This window comes from Scyliorhinus torazame, chromosome 4, assembly GCF_047496885.1.
Source record: "Scyliorhinus torazame isolate Kashiwa2021f chromosome 4, sScyTor2.1, whole genome shotgun sequence".
Taxonomy (NCBI): Eukaryota; Metazoa; Chordata; class Chondrichthyes; order Carcharhiniformes; family Scyliorhinidae; genus Scyliorhinus; species Scyliorhinus torazame.
In genome coordinates this window covers 113645572-113666293 of record NC_092710.1, presented here as the reverse complement: position 1 = coordinate 113666293, position 20722 = coordinate 113645572, and the positions used below count along the sequence as shown (strand labels likewise).

The window sequence follows — 20722 nt, the reverse complement described above, 5'->3', positions numbered from 1 at the left end:
ACATGTTAAGATAGCATGATTTTGTAGCTTAATATTTGCATGAGGCACATTTCCCAGCAATGCTTGACCAGAGAAACGAGGGCGAATTGAATGACTTCCTTACAAAAGGGGAGAAAAATCGAAGGATGGAAACAAACCAGAAGACTGGATTGCTGGAGATTAGATTGGTGCGAACTAGAATGAATTCAAGTAACTAGCTTAATTGAAAACCAATTCAAGTAGTAAAATACATGGCCCAGTAAAACGGACTTGATTTTATTGTAAAAATACATTGCAATTGTAACAGGCTGATATGTACTAACTCTTCCATCTTCCTGTATATATCATGCAATCATTTCTGCTGGAAGGGTATTAGCATGGCTGTGTTCAGTCGGTCAGCACCATTCGTTCTCACTCGATATAAAAGGCCAAGCAAAGTTACCACAGCATCAGTCAGAGGGCAGCAATCATCAGCTGTTTTGGTCTGCTATCTCAAGGAGTGCAGCAGAGCAGCAAAGTACATGACAAATGTTGATCTTGACGCTTATGATACAGTGCTCATTGTCTCAGATTCTCCCTTGCATGACAGATCTCCGAGCCCCCTCTGCTGTTCAACCTAGCCAACATCTCGCAGCGCCCCTATCATGATCAGCATTACACACAATGGAGCTAACTGGCACCATGAGCCCAAAGACCAGGTTCTCTAACACTCCCAGTCACTGTTACAGGTGGGGAGAACAGGCGAATCAGAGGGGATAAGACAGACATCGTATCAGGCACACATCAATTAAGCAAAACAAAATATAAAAAATAACTACTAGCTACCATATTTCTATGCATACATCTGTAATATATCATACCGGGAAAAGATAGCGGTCCCAGAGTTTTGACAATTGTATTGCTATTCCTGGCTCAAATCGTGACAATACACTGGAGCATTACATTAGGATCATACCGAAGCACTAAAAGATGCAATCAGTATGAGCTAATGATTTTACAGTTGGAACAGGACAATCTTTCAATTGCAAGAATATGTTGTGATTCTCATTATCAACCCCCAACTGCAAGTAACTATTTTAAACACTTCACACTCTGCGAGAATGAGGACGTGAGTGAGTGCACTCATGGGACAGAGAGCGATCTCAAAAGAAAGCACTAATTGAGAGATAATGAGCGGTGAGAGTATTCACAAGTGCAAGAAACCAAGTGGAGGAGCACTCAGGAGAGAATACACATGTGCAAGAAAGGTGTCAGGAGTAAGAGAAAAAAGGGAAAGGGTTAAGTCTCTTTATACAGTTGACCGAGTTGTTCAATTAAAGCTACTAACTGTGGGTTACCTCCAAATTTGTCAATAGTTATAAAAGCTTCGGATTCCAATTGATGGAGTGTTTCCCTGGTGTGAACAAAAGAACCCACCTTTTCAAGGTAACTTACACAGTATTTCTTTATATCTATATTTTCAGTCCTTTGTCGCAAAATATTTTGCACCTGTGTACTTTCTGGATGTGACCAGATAGCATGAATAAGAGGGAATGAAAACTTCCCCTCTGTTAAATCTTCACCGAAACCCTTGTTTGCAGTGTAGTCGCTGGATAACAGGTTTCCATAATCATCACGTATTTGGAACAAAAGCCCCAGCGTGTCAAGAAGAGGCTTTAAGTCAGATTTATTTTCAGAGAACAGTTGCATGAGGCCGACAGCCAGCCCAAAGAGTCCTCCAGTTTTCTTTAGCACCATGGCCTTGTAATCTTCCACTGTTGGACAGGTGTATGAATCTCTCCAATGGATGTCCAGGCCTTGACCCCGATGGAGCTCCAGTAGCTGTTGTGTGAAGACTTTAATGGCTTCTGGGTGATCAAGGGTCAGCACCTTCTCCAGACTTAAAAAGTAGACGTAGTTGGCGGAGTTTATGACGGATGGAATACCATAGATGCTGTGCGCTACAGGAATACCACGGCGCAGCTTGGAATTATCCTCAATATCATCGATCAGCAAACTAGCACTGTGCAGCATTTCTATAACTTCTATGATGACCTAGAGCAAAAACAAAAACATCAAAAAGCATGAAACGCATGCTGAAAGACTGGCCAGTTTTACTTATATAGAGAACAACCATCCAACTTCAAACCTAGCTTGGCTATATCAAACTCTTATCAAAATCTATCCCTGTTTTTAGGGTCATTCTAATCCCTTCCTATTATCCCCTTTTAATAAAATATTATGCCCCAATGAGATGCCGCAGGAATTTGTCAATTAAAAGGTGTTGCGTAAATGTAAATGGTTGTTAACTTGATTTTGATTGATATACCAAACATCCGTTTTTTTTAAACTTCAGCCTGTAGGCAGCAACCATTGTAAATATGAAATAAATGCCAAGTTACAAATTATTGATAGACAAAGAAAAAAGCTCACAAGCCCAAAGGAGCTACACAACTGGATCCAGCACTGCATTTGTGCAACCAAAAGAAAAGTCAGGTGAGCCTTTTGGAATATTTACAGATGTTTGAACTCCAGTTATTTTATATAGTCAATCACAAAAGAGCCCATTTGTTTCATGCCAAGCCATCTAATTAGTCCAAAGCTCTTGTTCTTTCCCCACAGTCAGTCTCGTAAACGTACCTTTGAAAATCACTATCAAATTGTTTTTTATCACTCCTTCAGAAAACATGCTGTGCAAAGAAAATTCTTAGATCCTGCACTTCTTTAGTCAACTACTTCAAATCTGTATAATAATCTTTATTGTCACAAGTAGGCTTACATTAACACTGCAATGAAGTTACTATGAAAAACCCCTAGTCGCCACACTCCGGCGGCCGTTTGGGTATACGGAGAAGAATTCAGAATGTCCAATTCACCGAATAGCACATCTTCCGGGACTGTATCCTTTGTACTTGTCACCTGCTAACCACCACCCTCCCCATTAAATCCCCCCTTCGTTTTCTCTACTTTTAATGGAAAAATCCCAGTTTCTCCACTGTCACCACCTAACTGAAGCCCCTCAGTCCTGGTACCATCTTAGTAGTTGCCCTCTGCACCCTACCCAAGTCCCTGACATTACCTAACGTTCAGTTCCCAGAATGGGACACAATATTCCAGCTGAGGCCTAACTAATGATTTGTAACAGTTCACTGTAACTCCCTTGCTTTTGTACTCTACACCTCTATTTAAAGGTCAGGAACTCTGATGTCCTTTTTCAAAAATAGCCCTATTGACTTGTTCAGTCACCTTCAAAGACTTCTATTTTCGATCTTGTAAAAGAAAGTCACGTTTGCTTTATTAAATTATTCAATGTGCAAACTTATTTATACATCACCACTCACATCCCTGGGTTCTCCCAAAGTCTTCACAGACAAAAATGAATGTCATCAGATCAGTTACTCAATCAAAAATGTTAATTAATATTTCCCCCTGCCTCATAGTCAGACATTATAGCGCAGTGCACTTGCTGGACAGGAGAGAATTAGTCTGGGGAAAAACCATATGCCAATATTACACTGTCCAGAGTTTGCATGTTCTCCCCCAGATTCTCTGGTTTCCTCCCACAGTCCAAAGATGTGCAGGTTAGATGAATTGGCCATGCAAAAAATTCCCCTTACGTGTCCAAAGATGTGCACGTTAGGTGGGGTGCTCTTTCAGAGGGTCAAGGCAGACCTGGGCTGAATGGCCTCCTTTTGCATTGTAGGTATCAGTACCAGATAATTCCTCTTATTCTAATGGGAGTACCAAGTTCATTTTAATAATATTCTAACCTACCAATAATTTCAGGGGTAGCCATATTTCAGCTATACAAAGCTCTGGTTGGACCACACCTAGAGTACGTAGGGCAGTTCCAGTGCCCAAATATTAAGAAGGATAATAATAATAATATTTATTGTCACAGGTAGGCTTATATTAACACTGCAATGAAGTTACTGTGAAAAGTCCCTAGTCGCCACATTCCGGCACCTGTTCGGGTACACAGAGGGACACTGGAGAATGTCCAATTCACCTAACAGCATGTTCGAGACTTGTGGGAGGAAACCGGAGCACCCGGAGGAAACCTACGCAGACACAGGGAGAACGTGCAGACTCCACACAGACTGTGACCCAAGCCGGGAATCGTATCTGGGATCCTGGCACTGTGAAGCAAAAGTGCTAACTACTGTGCTGCCCTTGGCAGGTTGGCCTTGGCGGGAAAAGAGTGCAGATTAACCAGAATGATACCTGGACTCTCAAGGTTGTTAGAGAAGAGATTATACAAATTAAGGTTATATTCTCGAATTGTGAAGGCTATTTAGTGATTTGACCCATGTTTTCAAGATATTAAGGGGCACATATTGGGTAAAGAGAAACTATTTCTACAAGAACATCTACATCCTTAACTTGGCTTGGACGTGAATGACTAGGAAGCAGAACCTAAAAGTTAGAACCAATAGTGGGATTCTCTGTTGCGCCGGCAGCACACCCACAGGTTTCCCGGAGGTGTGGGGTGGTCACCATGGGGAATCCGCTGCCGGTGAGGGCACACCACCCAGGAAAACACAGCTGGTGGACTGGAGAACCCGCCCAGATGTGAAATTAGGAGACACTTCGACACAAACGGTGGAGGAAGTTTGGAGTTCACTTGCCTGAATGGCAATTGATGCTAGATCAATTGTAATTTTGAAATCAGAGATTGGTAGATTTGTGTTGGCCCAAAGGATCCAGGGCAAAGGTGCGTTTGCAGAGTTACGTTTGTCGAGTTAGGTCATGAATCAGCCATGACCTCACTTAATGCTGGAACATGCTTAAGGGGCTTAATGGCCTCCTTCTGTTCCCATGTTCACAGTGATTATTTTTGTAAAACTGTGCTTGGGCCTCAGAGTCACATTTACACATCAACTGGGATAGAATAGTCAAAACAGAACAGCGGTAAGGGTGTAACAATGCTGCCACTTTCTCATCAATGTAAATGAAGTGCTGGGTCAACACAAATAGCAGCATTACACAGGTGACAATCCGATATAACCTCACACCAAGTGCAGTGTAACTGCTGCCCAAATGGCCGAAGACCACTCACCTTTTTTCTTTGCAATGAAGTTAGCTGTGAGAAATACTTGCAAGACCATCAACACTTATAATGCAATATATACTGTCCTTGTCTTTATCGTTGAAGTATCATAAACATATTACCAGCAGCACAATGTCCACCAACATCCAAGAACCACTAGATTCTCAACTTGGCCTCAGGGTCACGGTCAGGAAGGCATTTAGAAGTAGATTAGAAAGAAATCCTTTCTAGCCACTTACAAGATTGGATTGGATTTTGTTTATTGTCATGTGTACAGTGAAAAGTATTTTTCTGCGAGCAGTTCAACAGATCATTAAGTACATGAAAAGAAAAGGAAATAAAAGAAAATATATAATAGGGCAAGATATTACATAATAGGGCAAGAAAATACATAATAGGGCATAAGAGGTATTTTACGTCTAATTCCTCCTGGGTTTTTTTTTATTTAAATTTTTTTTTTTATTTTTTATTTTTTTAAACAGTACCCAATTCTTTTTTCCCCAATTAAGGGGCAATTTACTGTGGCCAATCTACCTACCCTGCATATCTTTGAATTGTGGGGGCGGGGGGGTGGGGGGGTGGGTGGGGTGGGAGAGACCCACGTAGACATGGGGAGAATGTGCAAACTCCACACGGACAGTGAGCCGGGGCCGGGATTGAATCCAGGTCCTCAAGTGCCGTGAGACAGCAGTGCTAACCACTGTGCCATGATCTAATTGATTGACAGATTAGGTTTCAAGGGCAAAATGGCTTCCTCCTATTCTATGAATCCATGGTTTTGAATGAAAGGCATCGAACTGAAACCCACCATCCCACCCCTAGTTCCTCCTGTTAAGAGCTACATTAAACTCGAGACACCGGGCATCACTTTCAGCCTGGTCTCAAATGTGAATCTAATTCTGGGTCTCAAATGGAGAAAAATCTGGGAGCTAATTTATGATAAGCCCATCAGTTAATTAGTATATTTGTGAAATTCCTACATGAATGAGGTAGAAGCATGTACGATAGTTATACCTGGCTTCTCAATGTAGGATTTCAAACTGGGTGCACAAGGGAATCCCTTGGGCTTAAATTTCTGTCTGCCTGGCAGTGTCAAGAATTCAGTATTTTACTTAGCAGCACATTTATTTCAATTGTGGAACACAAACTTCATCTGCAATAATGGTGTTCCGTCAGATATTTTGACGCTGACCGTTGAAGATTAGGGCAGTTAGCTGGGAATGTTTTAAACCTCCTCCCTCCACATTTACTTATGCAGATTAATAGGTTCAGCAATATTCCAAAACAGTGGGTACTGCATGGAGCTGCTCAGGGACTACAGGTCTAAATTAACGCCAAATTCCTCCAGATTTCCTGCAAGCCTCAGTCTCAGATCGGACACTACTCCTTTTCAGAGCCAAGTTACAAAAGGCACGGTGGTGTCAATACTTCCCACAGAATTGTATCCATCTTCAGGCATATTAAGGGGACAAAACTGGAACAGGCAAGGGGGAGAAAATGTGATCTAGAAAAGTGCAAATTCTGTTCCTCTTGTAACTTGTATTTTACTTATCCTTGACTACCTAAATCAACAGTGATCAAAAAAACAACATTGTTTCTCAGTTGTAAATAACTCTTTTCAATAGTAGTTTCTGCAGCTACACATGCTGGTGAATATGCAGAGTGCCACAGAATGGTACTGTCTCTCACATCTATATCCAGTCTAGAACCGCAAGTTTCTGGCTCGCCACACAAGTAGAAAATAAATGCTAAAATTATCATGCACATGATCTGCAACCACTCAAAACATGAATTTTAAAACAATGGTTTAGTTGCACTTCAGAAATAATTTGTCTGTATATAAAATGCACCATTCCTAAATTAGCATGCAGAATGTGAATTTTCTATTTTAAACTTGGTAGAGGCAAGATTAATTCCTACTGGAACTCTGCAAGGGCAGTCATTTTGATGGTCTAAACAAAAAACAGTCATATTAACCATCAGTCTTGCATTCCCTAAAAAAAACCCGCTTGTCACAAGTAGGCTTCAAATGAAGTTACTGTGAAAAGCCCCTAGTCGCCACATTCCGGCGCCTGTTCGGGGAGGCTGATACGGGAATTGAACCGTGTTGCTGGCCTGCCTTGGTCTGCTTTCAAAGCCAGCGATTTAGCCCTGTGCTAAACAGCCCCTGTAAAATTAACCATCGGCAGTAAAAAAATTAAAATAGCACACACTTCAGAATAATTTTCAATCTGACACTTAAGACCCATACATTATCACCTTTCTGCTAAAGTATCAAATGACAGCCCTCCATATGTGAACAGCTTTCACCGGGGCTGTATTACTTCATGCAATTGTGTCACTCCAGTGCTCTAAAACTTAATGCTGACCTGATTAAATCTGAACAGCCGTCGTGATTTAATGAGCTTGAATAGTGGAATCGAAGCACTGGGAAAGGATATACGGCCCTTTAGTGCAACTGAAGCAACTATTTTTGGTTGCATTGGAGCTGGATACCATTTTGTTATCACAAAAGATTCTTAGTATCTGAATGAATTGTGGCAAAGCAGCCTTCACAGAAATCTCCACCCTCAGTGGCAGACGCACTCAAGTGGAAATACTGTACAAATTCAATTTGTCCTTAATTCAGAAAAGCACACCGACCGTAAAATTGTCCAATCCACAGATCCTGTAAAGAAACATTGCACTTGTCTCGCTCCTCTGTACTTACAAAAGAAATATGACTACACCTCATTCTTAAAACAGCTCCATGTTTAAATGTCTGTAATTTCTCTCTTTCCTCATTCTGTGGGAAATGTATGCACATTGCCCACAACACACGCCCACAACACACACTTTCAATTCTAAAGATCACTGAATCTGCCTGTGCCTTGTCAGAATTAGACATGCCCATCATTTCTCCCTTTACATTGCAAGTTGATCTTTGGCTGCTGGCATTGATGGTTATTCCTGTGGCAAGGCACAACAGAACCCTGATTTGCTGTAACAAGGACATTCTTTAACTCAACATCCCAAATGAGGGAGTTGCTACTCCGATATTTACTTTGTAGCGAGGAAGTTGCAACACATTGAGAATGTTGGGGGGTGGTCAGGGAATAACAGAAGCAAGTTCTTTTTGCTGATGTTGGCACAGTATATGGAGTATCAGATCATGGGCCACTCACATGGGATCCGACATTACCACAAAGAACGTGGATGAATTATTTCATCCGTTGCGATCTCGAATCTTCAACAACTCAAGAACCATCTCCGACCAGAAACGGATTACCCAAGTTGCAATTTATTCAATGCAAGACTATGGCGGGGACAAAAGGAGTTGGTGCTCATGGTCTGACTTGCCCCATTTAGATCACCAGATGAAATGATGTGCATGGAATAGATAATTACTGCTACTGCAAGGAACCCACTAGTTCCCAGTACAGCACATGGTCATTCAGCCCACCTGGCTCTCTGTTGGGACAGGCCAAAACTAATCTCGCTGCCTTGTTCTCTTTCCCCCCTCAACTTCATCTGCTTCAAAATGTTAACCACTCTCCTGTTCGAAGATAGTGGCTTCAGCTTCCTTCATTCCAGACAGCAACATTATTCCACAGTCCAGTAACTTCAGTATAGGCACATTTCTCAGAATCTTTCATTGATCCCATGTCAGTCGTTAGGAACAGCAGTTGTTTGGTAGCACATAACTGGAGTATTCCTGGAAAGAGACATGCTATCGAAGCTTTTCATCTTGGATTCATCAGGACAGCTACTCAAGATAAGCCAACAGTAAAAGGTACAACAATTTATACTGCATGAGAAGAATGCTGGCAGTCTCTTCTCATGCAGTTTAAATTTGTTCCCTTTACTGTTGGTTTATCTTGAGAATTGCCCTGAGTTCAAGGTCAAAAGCTTCAAGAGCATGTCTCTCTTTTCAACAACTACAATATAGAACAGTCTTTCCCCATTCATGGTCAAATTTAGCTATTATATTTCCCCAGCCTTCCCTGCAACACACTACAGGGGAAAGGACACAAAAGCACCAGGATTTGTCTATCTCACTGTGATTTAAGTTTCACCACAAGTGGGCTGCATTTGATGCATATATGTTGACCCGAGTGTTCACAGGAGAATGGTAGCGGGGTAGTGTTCCTTTGAGCGTAGGCAATTATGGGCTTGATCAAATTGACATGTTTATGATGGTTAAAAGATTTGCTAAAATTAGGATAGAATAGAGCAGAGAGCGAGTGAGAAGAGAACAAGCAGAGAGAGCAAGAAGAGGAATGAAGGAAGCGAGAGAGAGACAGAGAAAGAGAAATTGAAAGGAGAGCGAGAGAGAGAGAGAGAGAGAGAGGAAAAGAGAGATTGAAACGGGAGAGAGAGGACATGGAGAGAGAGAGAGAGAGAGAGAGAAAGAAAGGAGAGTGAGAGAGAGAGAGGAGGGGGAGACAGAGGAAGGGGAGAGAAAGAGATTGAAAGGAGAGAGAGAGAGAGAGAGAGAGAGAAAACGCAAACATTCTCTCTTGTGGGAGAAACAGGATAACCTCAATATTAGAGCTAGGCCATTCAGGGGAGATGTCAGGAAGCACTTCATTCAGATTTTTGGCAGTGTTTTCCTGATTTCCGCTACTGTGAAGTTTTGTCAACTGAAAACCTCAAAATTGAGAGTTTTGATTAAAGATATAACAGAAAATGGAACAGGGTAGGTGAATGGAATTGAGAATCAGCCAGGATCGAACTGGATAGCAGAACAGATTTGAGGCCCACACGACAGTGCAACATACAGGTGCCGCAAGGAATCAATAAATCTCAGTCGGTCTCCTCTTTCAATTCAAGTGTCACAATCATTTTGTTCAAGAAATTAAGGCTCTAAAAATCATGTCCAAATCATGAATGACAATGCAGTGCACTAGAGAAGGCAGCAGATACATCAAATAGGAACAAGGCGGCAAAACAAATACACAAAACAAATTTAAAACTCCCAAGAGTTTAAAGCTTTTAACATGCCAATCACCATAAGGTTAGAGCATAGAACATACAGTGCAGGAGGTGGTAATTCGGCCCATCGAGTCTGCACCGACGCACTAAAGCCCTCACTTCCACACTATCCCCATAACCCAATAACCCCCTCCTAAGCTTTTTGGCCACTAAGGGCAATTTATCATGGCCAATCCACCTAACCTACACCTCTTTGGACTGTGGGGGGAAACCGGAGCCCCCGGAGGAAACCCACGCAGACACGGGGAGAACGTGCAGACCCAGTGGGGAATCAAACCTGGGACCCTGACGCTGTGAAGTCACAGTGCTAGCCACTTGTGCTACCGTGCTGCCCTTAAAGCATTAAATTCAGCACCTGCACATTCCAACAGGAATTCTATAAATATAAAACCACGCAGGCTCCACACAAACCTGTTTAAACACAAGAGTAAAATCCCTGGAAAGCTTGAACTATGAGAGATAGATTTCCCTTGCAAGTACCCTGGATTTGGAATTGCTTCTATTACCAGTTCTTTCCCTTCCCAGAGCAAGTACCAAGCTACAACAGTGGTTGTGAATTGTTGCTGAGCTGGGTGGCAAGTCCCGATCGAGTAACACCCCAAGGTACTAGGGGTTATGACATCCGAGTAGTTCCTGTTGTTTTGTCATCAAGGAACTGTTTTTCTCCACTGCATATTTCACATTCTACTAGTTACCTCACGATATGGGCCAAGTGCTGGCAAATGGAATTAGGTAGGCAGGTCAGGTGATTTTCATCCATCAGTGCAGACTCGATGGGCCAAAGAGTCTCTTCTGTGCTGTATTATTCTGTGATTTAAGCTCTTTGAAGGCAGAATCAGAGCATTGCGACTATTGGTTCTCACTCCCAAACTCCAGAAGTACATTCAATCTCCATGGGATCCAACGTATAAATAACAAGGGTCCAGACTCTCAGTGAGCAGCTGAAACCTTGGGTGTTTAAAATTTGGGACTTTGGGTATTAGAGGAGACAAAAGTAAATGTAAACAACCAACTGTTACAGCATGGACAGCAACAATCTCAGTGTGGTATGGGAAGTTTGCTCTCATTTCACACCTACCCATAGGTACTTAGATCGTAACATCTTTTTCCCTTTTTAAAATTTAGAGTACCCAATCTTTTTTTCCAATTAAGGGGCAATTTGGCATGGCCAATCCACCTACCCTGCACAGATACAGGGAGAATGTGTAAACTCCACACGGACAGTGACCCGGGGCCGGGATTGAACCCGGGTCCTCAGCACTGAGGCAGCAGTGCTAACCACTGCGCCGCCCTAGTAACATCTTGTTCCAACAAGAGATTGCATTTTCTTAGAGATCAGCAGGATCCAAAGGTCAGCTGCATCTAGTCAGCCTAATTCATAAACAATGTTTGATTGAAGGCTCATCATCTTGTAGTTAAACATTTCAAGATTCTCAAGGCTCAGAACCCATCACATCCAGAGCCCTCCATGCAGAAACGCTCAATCACTTGAACTAATACAACATCCTTTATTGTAAAACATTCAGAGTTAGTTCACAGGGGTGATTATTAAAGAAAATGACACCGAGCCACAGAAGGAGATATCAGGGCCAATGACCAAGGCTTTAGTTATGTTTCATAGAGCATCTTAATGGAGGAAAGAGAAGCAGAGTGGCTTTGAGAGGAACTTTCAGAGCTTAGGACTTGAGCACAGCTGTCAATTGCGGGGCAATGAAAATCGGGTGGTTAGAATCAAAGGAATTCAGCAGATACGCCCGTGGGTTTCAAGGATGGAGGTCGTTGTGGCAACAGGGACTGGAGGCCATGGAGCAATTTGAACATAAGGATGAGAATTAACCTTTGCTGGACTGGGAGGTAATGTAGGTCAGTGAGCACAGGGGCTGGTTGATGGTGCAGATTAGGATATGGGCAGCTGAGATTTCGACAAAATCAAGTTTATGAAGTTTTATATACTCAGCGGAGGAAGGAAAAGCAAGTTCTGGAACTTGCCGATTCCTGATGAAGTCTCAAACTTTGGGATAACTGAAGTATTTTAGTACAATATACTCATATTGCTTGGAAGGAGTCTCAGCTATAGCTGAAGGGCACATGGTGAAAGGAGAGGTGCACCTTAAAAGGAGGATCTGAAAAATCACCCAGCCATTTAAAGCAACTGCCGAACCAAAGCAGACACCAAGGTACAGAAAAGCTGCGCAGCAACATGGATTATAAAGTGTCAGAAGGCTGGAGCTCATCTGTTGGAGGGAAGGCAGTGCCCATATTCAGACACTGACTCCATGTCAGTGCCAATTCCTGACAGCTGCAAGAACTGCACCCGACGCCTTCCCTTCAGCTTTAATCGTAAACTACATGGTCACCAGTTTTAAAGTAATCAAAGACAAAGACCTAAAAATCTGGAAAAAAACATGACTTTAACATTTTGCTCAGCACACAAGTTACACATGATTATAAACTGCAAACAACTAGCCACAGTCAGAAAGCTGCTGCTAAAACACCATGTATTTGCTCGATGCTGTTTAATAACTAGTGTTGAGAACAGCAATTCCTCATTTTAAGTTGCCTCAATTTAAGCCGATTCGCTAGAAAGCAGGATGTTTTAAGTCCAGTTTACCCAAGTTAAATCCCAAATTCCGGTATATAGCTTTCTTCTCGCACCATCGCACAGAACCTGTCAGTTCCCTTAATGCAACATCAGGTACTGTCAGCTCAACACCATTGTTGGTAGTGTTATTTGAGACAACATTGATCTCTTTTCGTTTGAAAAAAAAAGACGGTCTAAAGCCCGAGCTTATTAAATTTTGGAGTGCACGAGACTTTAATCACAAGTAAGTGGTGATAGTGCTCCTGCTGCGGCAAAGAAAGCAAGAGAAGCCATCAACCAAGCAGTGAAATTCTATGTTTTGAAGAGGTTGGAGAACGAACAATCGATACTGCTGGAGCACTTGGGTTATCCCCTAGCATTGAGACTCTAAATCACTCAAAGCCACCAGGAAAACACTTCAGGGATACAAAGGACAAAGAACAAAGAAATGTACAGCACAGGAACAGGCCCTTCGGCCCTCCAAGCCCGTGCTGACCATACTGCCCGACTAAACTACAATCTTCTACACTCCCTGGATCCCTCTATTCCCATCCTATTCATATATTTGTCAAGGTGCCCCTTAAATGTCCCTATCGTCCCTGCTTCCACTACCTCCTCCGGTAGTGAGTTCCAGGCACCCACTACCCTCTGCGTAAAAAACTTGCCTCGTACATCTACTCTAAACCTTGCCCCTCTCACCTTAAACCTATGCCCCCTAGTAATTGACCCCTCTACCCTGGGGAAAAGCCTCTGACTATCCACTCTGTCTATGCCCCTCATAATTTTGTATACCTCTATCAGGTCGCCCCTCAACCTCCTTCGTTCCAGTGAGAACAAACCGAGTTTATTCAATCGCTCCTCATAGCTTATGCCCTCCATACCAGGCAACATTCTGGTAAATCTCTTCTGCACCCTCTCTAAAGCCTCCACATCCTTCTGGTAGTGTGGCGACCAGAATTGAACACTATACTCCAAGTGTGGCCTAACTAAGGTTCTATACAGCTGCAACATGACTTGCCAATTCTTATACTCAATGCCCCGGCCAATGAAGGCAAGCATGCCGTATGCCTTCTTGACTACCTTCTCCACCTGTGTTGCCCCTTTCAATGACCTGTGGACCTGTACTCCTAGATCTCTTTGACTTTCAATACTCGAGGGTTCTACCATTCACTGTATATTCCCTACCTGCATTAGACCTTCCAAAATGCATTACCTCACATTTGTCCGGATTAAACTCCATCTGCCATCTCTCCGTCCAAGTCTCCAAACAATCTAAATCCTGCTGTATCCTCAGACAGTCCTCATCGCTATCCGCAATTCCACCAACCTTTGTGTCGTCTGCAAACTTACTAATCAGACCAGTTACATTTTCCTCCAAATCATTTATATATACTACGAACAGCAATGATCTCAGCACTGATCCCTGTGGAACACCACCGGTCACAGCCCTCCAATTAGAAAAGCATCCCTCCATTGCTACCCTCTGCCTTCTATGACCTAGCCAGTTCTGTATCCACCTTGCCAGTTCACCCCTGATCCCGTGTGACTTCACCTTTTGTACTAGTCTACCATGAGGGACCTTGTCAAAGGCCTTACTGAAGTCCATATAGACAACATCTACTGCCCTACCTGCATCAATCATCTTAGTGACCTCCTCGAAAAACTCTATCAAGTTAGTGAGACACGACCTCCCCTTCACAAAACCGTGCTGCCTCTCACTAATACGTCCATTTGCTTCCAAATGGGAGTAGATCCTGTCTCTAAGAATTCTCTCCAGTAATTTCCCTACCACTGAAGTAAGGCTCACCGGCCTGTAGTTCCCGGGATTATCCTTGCTACCCTTCTTAAACAGAGGAACAACATTGGCTATTCTCCAGTCCTCCGGGACATCCCCTGAAGACAGTGAGGATCCAAAGATTTCTGTCAAGGCCTCAGCAATTTCCTCTCCAGCCTCCTTCAGTATTCTGGGGTAGATCCCATCAGGCCCTGGGGACTTAGCTACCTTAATATTTTTTAAGACACCCAACACCTCGTCTTTTTGGATCACAATGTGAACCAGGCTATCTACACCCCCTTCTCCAGACTCAACATCTACCAATTCCTTCTCTTTGGTGAATACTGATGCAAAGTATTCATTTAGTACCTCGCCCGTTTCCTCTCGCTCCACACATAGATTCCCTTGCCTATCCTTCAGTGGGCCAACCCTTTCCCTGGCTACCCTCTTGCTTTTTATGTACGTGTAAAAAGCCTTGGGATTTTCCTTAACCCTATTTGCCAATGACTTTTCGTGACCCCTTCTAGCCCTCCTGACTCCTTGCTTAAGTTCCTTCCTACTTTCCTTATATGCCACACAGGCTTCGTCTGTTCCCAGCCTTTTAGCCCTGACAAATGCCTCCTTTTCCTTTTTGACGAGGCCTACAATATCACTCGTCACCCAAGGTTCCCGAAAATTGCCGTATTTATCTTTCTTCCTCACAGGAACATGCCGGTCCTGTATTCCTTTCAACTGACACTTGAAAGCCTCCCACATGTCAGATGTTGATTTGCCCTCAAACATCCGCCCCCAATCTATGTTCTTCAGTTCCCGCCTAATATAGTTATAATTAGCCTTCCCCCAATTTAGCACATTCATCCTCGGACCACTCTTATCCTTGTCCACCAGTACTTTAAAACTTACTGAATTGTGGTCACTGTTACCGAAATGCTCCCCTACTGAAACAACCACCACCTGGCCGGGCTCATTCCCCAATACCAGGTCCAGTACTGCCCCTTCCCAAGTTGGACTGTTTACATATTGTTTTAAGAAGCCCTCCTGGATGCTCCTTACAAACTCCGCCCCGTCTCAGCCCCTGGCACTAAGTGAGTCCCAGTCAATATTGGGGAAGTTGAAGTCTCCAATCACCACAACCCTGTAGTTTTTACTCTTTTCCAAAATCTGTCTACCTATCTGCTCCTCTATCTCCCGCTGGCTGTTGGGAGGCCTGTAGTATACCCCCAACATTGTGACTGCACCCTTCTTATTCCTGATCTCTACCCATATAGCCTCACTGCCCTCTGAGGTGTCCTCTCGCAGTATAGCTGTGATATTCTCCCGAACAAGTAGCGCAACTCCGCCTCCCCTTTTACATCCCCCTCTATCCCGCCTGAAACATCTAAATCCTGGAACGTTTAGCTGCCAATCCTGCCCTTCCCTCAACCAGGTCTCTGTAATGGCAACAACATCATAGTTCCAAGTAGTAATCCAAGCTCTAAGTTCATCTGCCTTACCCGTAATGCTCCTTGCATTAAAACATATGCACTTCAGGCCACCAGACCCGCTGTGTTCAGCAACTTCTCCCCGTCTGCTCTGCCTCAGAGCCACACTGTCCCTATTCCCTAGTTCTCCCTCAATGCTCTCACCTTCTGACCTATTGCTCCCGTGCCCAGTACTGTACATAAATGGTATAGTATTTCAAATTGGACATTTGGTTACTTCCCCCCGGGGGAGAAATGCCCAACAGGACCCAGCTAATCTTTAACATTGTCAATCAATTTCCCGTAGAAATCAAAGTTGATTCACTTAAAAGTTGCAATTTTTAGGAACACAACCATAACTTACAGAGAGGACTTAACTGCCGTTCATGATTCCAGAGTCCACGAGGTGTAGATACTCCGACAATGCTGTTAGAAAGGCAGGTCTAGGATTTTGATCCAGCAACAGTAAAGGAACGGTGAAATAGTTGCAAGTCAGGTGCGTGACTTGGAGGGGAACTTGCAGGTGGTGTTCCTATGCGTCTTCTGGTCACAGATCCCAGGAGATCATGGGGCTGGAAAGTGCTATTAAAGGAACCTTGGAAATATGTAGCGTGTATGGTACATACTGCTGACACTGTGGTGGTGGTGGTTGGGGTGCTGATCAAGTGGGCTTTGTCTTGGATGCTGTTGAGCATCTTCAATTTTGTCGGAGCTGTACTCATCCAAGTGGACAATATTAAAACATCTGCTTCAGTAGCTGTTCCCGTCCATATGCAGCAAGGCCTGGACAACGTTCAGGTTTGGACTAATAAGTGCCAAATTAATTTACTTTACACAAGTGCCATGCAATGACATCTCCACAGAAGAGAATCCAACCATCGCCCCGTGACATTACCGCTGAATACCCAGCTATCAACCTGGCGGGGTTACCGCTGACCAGAAACTGAACTGGACTAGCCATATTAATAATGTGGCTACAGGAGCAGTTCAGAGGCAGTGAATTATGCTGCAAGTAACATACCTCTCTACTCCCCAAAGCCTATACACCATCCATCAGGTACAAAGGAGAAGTGGGATGTCAATACTCTTCACTTGCTTGGATTATTGGATGAGTACAGCTCCAATGTTTAAGATGCTCAACATCGTTTATGACAAGCAGCTCATTTGATCAGCACCCCATTCACCGTCACACAGTGGCAGCAGTGTACACTATACACATGATTTACTGCAGCAACCTGCCAAGGTTCCTTCAACATCTTCCAGACACACCACCTGCTGGGATTTGTGGACAGCAGAGCCTTGGAAACACCATTGTCTGCAAGTTCCCCTCCAAGCCAGTCACCAACCTGATTTGGAACTATGTTACCATTCCTGCACTGTTGCTGGACCAACCCGGGAACTGCATCCCGGACAGCATAATGAATGAACACCATATCACATGGACTGCAGTGGTCCAAGGCGGCAGCTCACCACCACCTTCTCAAAGACAAGTTAAGAATGAGCAACAAATGTTGACTTTGCCAGCAAGGCTCTCATCCTAAGAAACAATAAAAAAGTGCGCGCCAGATAAAAGTGTAAAATCTGGTCTTGATGTTAGTCAGCAGCCATACAAATACCAGGAGGATCTTCTGATCTGGTACAGTTTCCCAAAAACAATTGGACCAAGTACAGAAGCTAAGAACTCAACAATGCATAAAAAGGACTAAATAGATTACAAACTATTCACCTTTCTATATTCAGAGTCAGCACAGTCAATCTTGTGAATATTTACATATTTTGAATCATTTCCTAAACCACTTTTTCACTCTAAACCCGAGTTAACATTTTCTGCCTGATGACAATCGAAGTTGAAGAGAATGAATGGATGGAAGTGCAGTTCTGTGGTCAGCCAATGGGTGGCAGTGCAGGGCACTCCACATACACTGCAGCAGCCATCTTGCTAAAGGCAAGTAAATCGAGCAAAAAAACAACATTTAAAGAGCTTTGACAGCGTCGTGATTGGTCAGCCAGCATTTTCTGTTTTTGTTTCAGATTCCGGCATCCACACTGAGAGTGACCCGGGGCCAGGATTGGTGCCCCGAGGCAACAGTGCTAACCATCTCATTCAGCCTATTACATTTATTTTTTCCTATTTTCCCTATTTGTTTAATTAAAATCCCTGCTCCAGTTTTCCTGGCCCAGAACACAACTCTTCCCATGCTACCTTCTAACCATCTCATTCAGCCTATTAAATTTATTTTTTCCTATTTTCCCTCTTTGTTTAATTAAAATCCCTGCTCCAGTTTTTCCTGGCCCAGAACACAACTCTTCCCATGCTACCTGCCCACTCATGGTCTAATTCCTTGCTGAGCCCACGCCCATGGTTCACTTCCTGACCAGTGTCACACTGAACTTTAGTTACCCTGCTCGATCTCCTGGGTAACCTGGCTATCTGTGGCCTCATTCATTTAGCTGTTGGTCTCTTTCAGGCAGGTTCTGAACTCAAGGAAGCCCACAGCAGTCCGAACACCTGCCAATTTAGACACTACTGTAGCTGCTTCCCTCCATCCCAGAACTTCATTGCTTGGTAGGCCCTCCATGTCCACCAGTAAAAGTCACAAATCACAGGTGCAAGTAGCCGTGGCCCTGAACAGCAGCTATAACCAGAGAGAAGCAGCACTATGATCGTCGCTCAGCGAACACCTCAAAGTCAGGCTTCCAACACCAGCTCTGCCTTCCTGATATTTACATTCAGCTAGTAATCAAACTGTTAACTGCTCTTTAGCCCTCCATCACTCGAAATTGCTTCAGTCTCCAACTTCTCTGGCAATTGGGGAACTTTGATCCATACTTTTCCCCTCCCCTGGCGTGCTTACGACTGCCCACATCCTAAAATGCACCACATCCTATTTATCTACTACCCCTGGTTTCACTCACCTACATTGGTTTCCAGTTCGCCACTGCATCAATGTAATATTCTCTCTTCTGTTCAAAACCCTCCCATGATCTAGCCACCATGCATTTTTGTAACTTCAACAAGCCTTGCAACTCTCAAGATCTCTGCACATCTCTAACTTATGCCTTTTGCACAGTCCCAATTGCCATCGCTGTACCACTGGGGGCAGTGTCTCCAGCTACTTCGAGCTCTGGAATCCCTCCCTAAACTGCGTGCTCTCTTTTAGATGCTCTTTAAATCTTACTTGTCCTAATCTATGGCATGGTGCCCCTATAAAGCACCTTGAAATGTTTCACTACATTGAAGATGCCATACAAATGTAAGTTTTAGACTTCCGGTTGCGGCAGGGATAAGCTAGCCGCACGTTTCGGCGGCTCCAGCTCCGATGGAACTTCGCCCTCTTCGGGGGACTTGGACGGCCGTAAAACCCGGTGCGAGGCACGAGGGAAGGGAGTCCCCCCCGAAAGACGGCAGAAAAAACCGGCGGCGGCGGCTGCAGCCCGAAGAATCTGCAGCCAGAAGGTCAGAGGGAGTGGAACAAAATGGCGGCGGAGAAACCACAGGTGACATGGGGGCCTGAGCAGGACGAGGTGGTGAGACGGTGCATGGACCTGCTGAAGAAGGAGGTAATGACCCCGTTGTTACAGGCAATTGAGGGGCTTAAGGAGACTTTAAAGACCCAGGAGACTGAACTTCGCGTGGTGGAGCAGAAGGTATCAGGTATTGAGGACGAGGTCCTGGGCCTGGCGGTCAAGACTCAGACGCACGAGGCACTTCATAAAAAGTGTGCTGATAGGATTGAGGCCCTTGAAAATGGAGCGCGAAGGAAGAACCTTAGGATACTAGGTCTCCCGGAGGGTGTGGAAGGAGTGGACTGTGGAGCGTACGCAAGTAAGATGCTGAGCTCACTGATGGGTGCTGAGGCCCCTGCGGGCCCCATGGAGCTGGAGTGGGCAAATCGGATCCCGGCGAGAAGACCAAAAGCGGGAGAACCACCGAGGGCGATAATCGTGCGATTCTACCGCCTTAAGGACAGAGAAGAGGTCCTGAGATGGGCTAAAAAGGTGCGGAGTAGCAGATGGGAGAATGCGGTGGTAAGGATCTACCAGGATTGGAGTGCGGAGGTGGCGAGAAGGAGGGCGAGCTTCAACCGAGCCAAAAAGGTTTTGCACAAAAGGAAGGTGAAGTTTGGGATGCTGCAGCCGGCAAGACTATGGGTCACGCATCAGGAGAGACACGATTATTTCGAGACGGTGGAGGAAGCATGGTCCTTCATCAATGAAGAGAAACTAGACCGGAACTGAGGGACTGATGCTGCAGGGAACTGTTATTGTTGTTATTATTGTTTTTGTTAATGGGATGGTGAAAGTTAATCGAGAAGTAAACAGGGAAGGGAGGGGACACTGGGGAAATGTGGGCGCCGGTGAGGGGGGAGAGGCGGGACATAGTCAGAGAATGGGGAAGGAGAGGGGGAGGGGAAAGGGAGCTGCGCCATAAGAGGCGGGACAGGTAAAGGGATGTTCCCGCGCCAGAAAGAATAAGGCGGGAAAACAGGCGCAAGGGAGTTCCCTCACACCGGGGGGGCCGAGGAGCGAGCAGGAGTAGCTGGGGTCAGTTGAAGTCAGCTGACTTACGGAAGTGATATGGGGGAGCAATCAAGCTAGATAGGGATCTAGCGGGGGGGGGGGAAAGGGGACAACTGGGTTGCTGCTGCGGAAATCCAAAAGGAAATGGTTAAAGAGAGGGTGGTCGGGGGCGGAATGCGACGCTGGGGGAGCGAGCGGGAGCGCGGAGGCGGGATATGGGACTGGCCTAGAGAAGGTAATGGCTAGTCGACACGGGAGGGGGGCAGGTAGCCCCCCAGTGAGGCTGATCACGTGGAACGTGAGAGGCCTGAATAGACCGATAAAAAGGGCCCGAGCGCTCGCGCATTTGAAAGGACTAAGGACAGACGTGGTTATGCTCCAAGAGACGCACCTAAAGGTGGCGG

At 44.6% G+C, this 20722-nt stretch overlaps 1 protein-coding gene across 5 annotated transcripts in view; it reads right to left on the bottom strand.

Annotated features, from left to right (window-relative positions):
- Positions 1-222: 222 nt before the first annotated feature.
- ggps1 (geranylgeranyl diphosphate synthase 1) overlaps positions 223-20722 on the bottom strand; it is a 110548-nt gene continuing 90048 nt past the window's right edge. For all 5 annotated transcript variants that reach the window (XM_072498505.1, XM_072498510.1, XM_072498506.1 and 2 more), the window contains one exon: positions 223-2013. In XM_072498505.1, coding sequence (XP_072354606.1) covers positions 1258-2013 — 756 coding nt within the window. In that variant the 3' untranslated portion in view covers positions 223-1257. The remainder of the gene's footprint in view (positions 2014-20722) is intronic.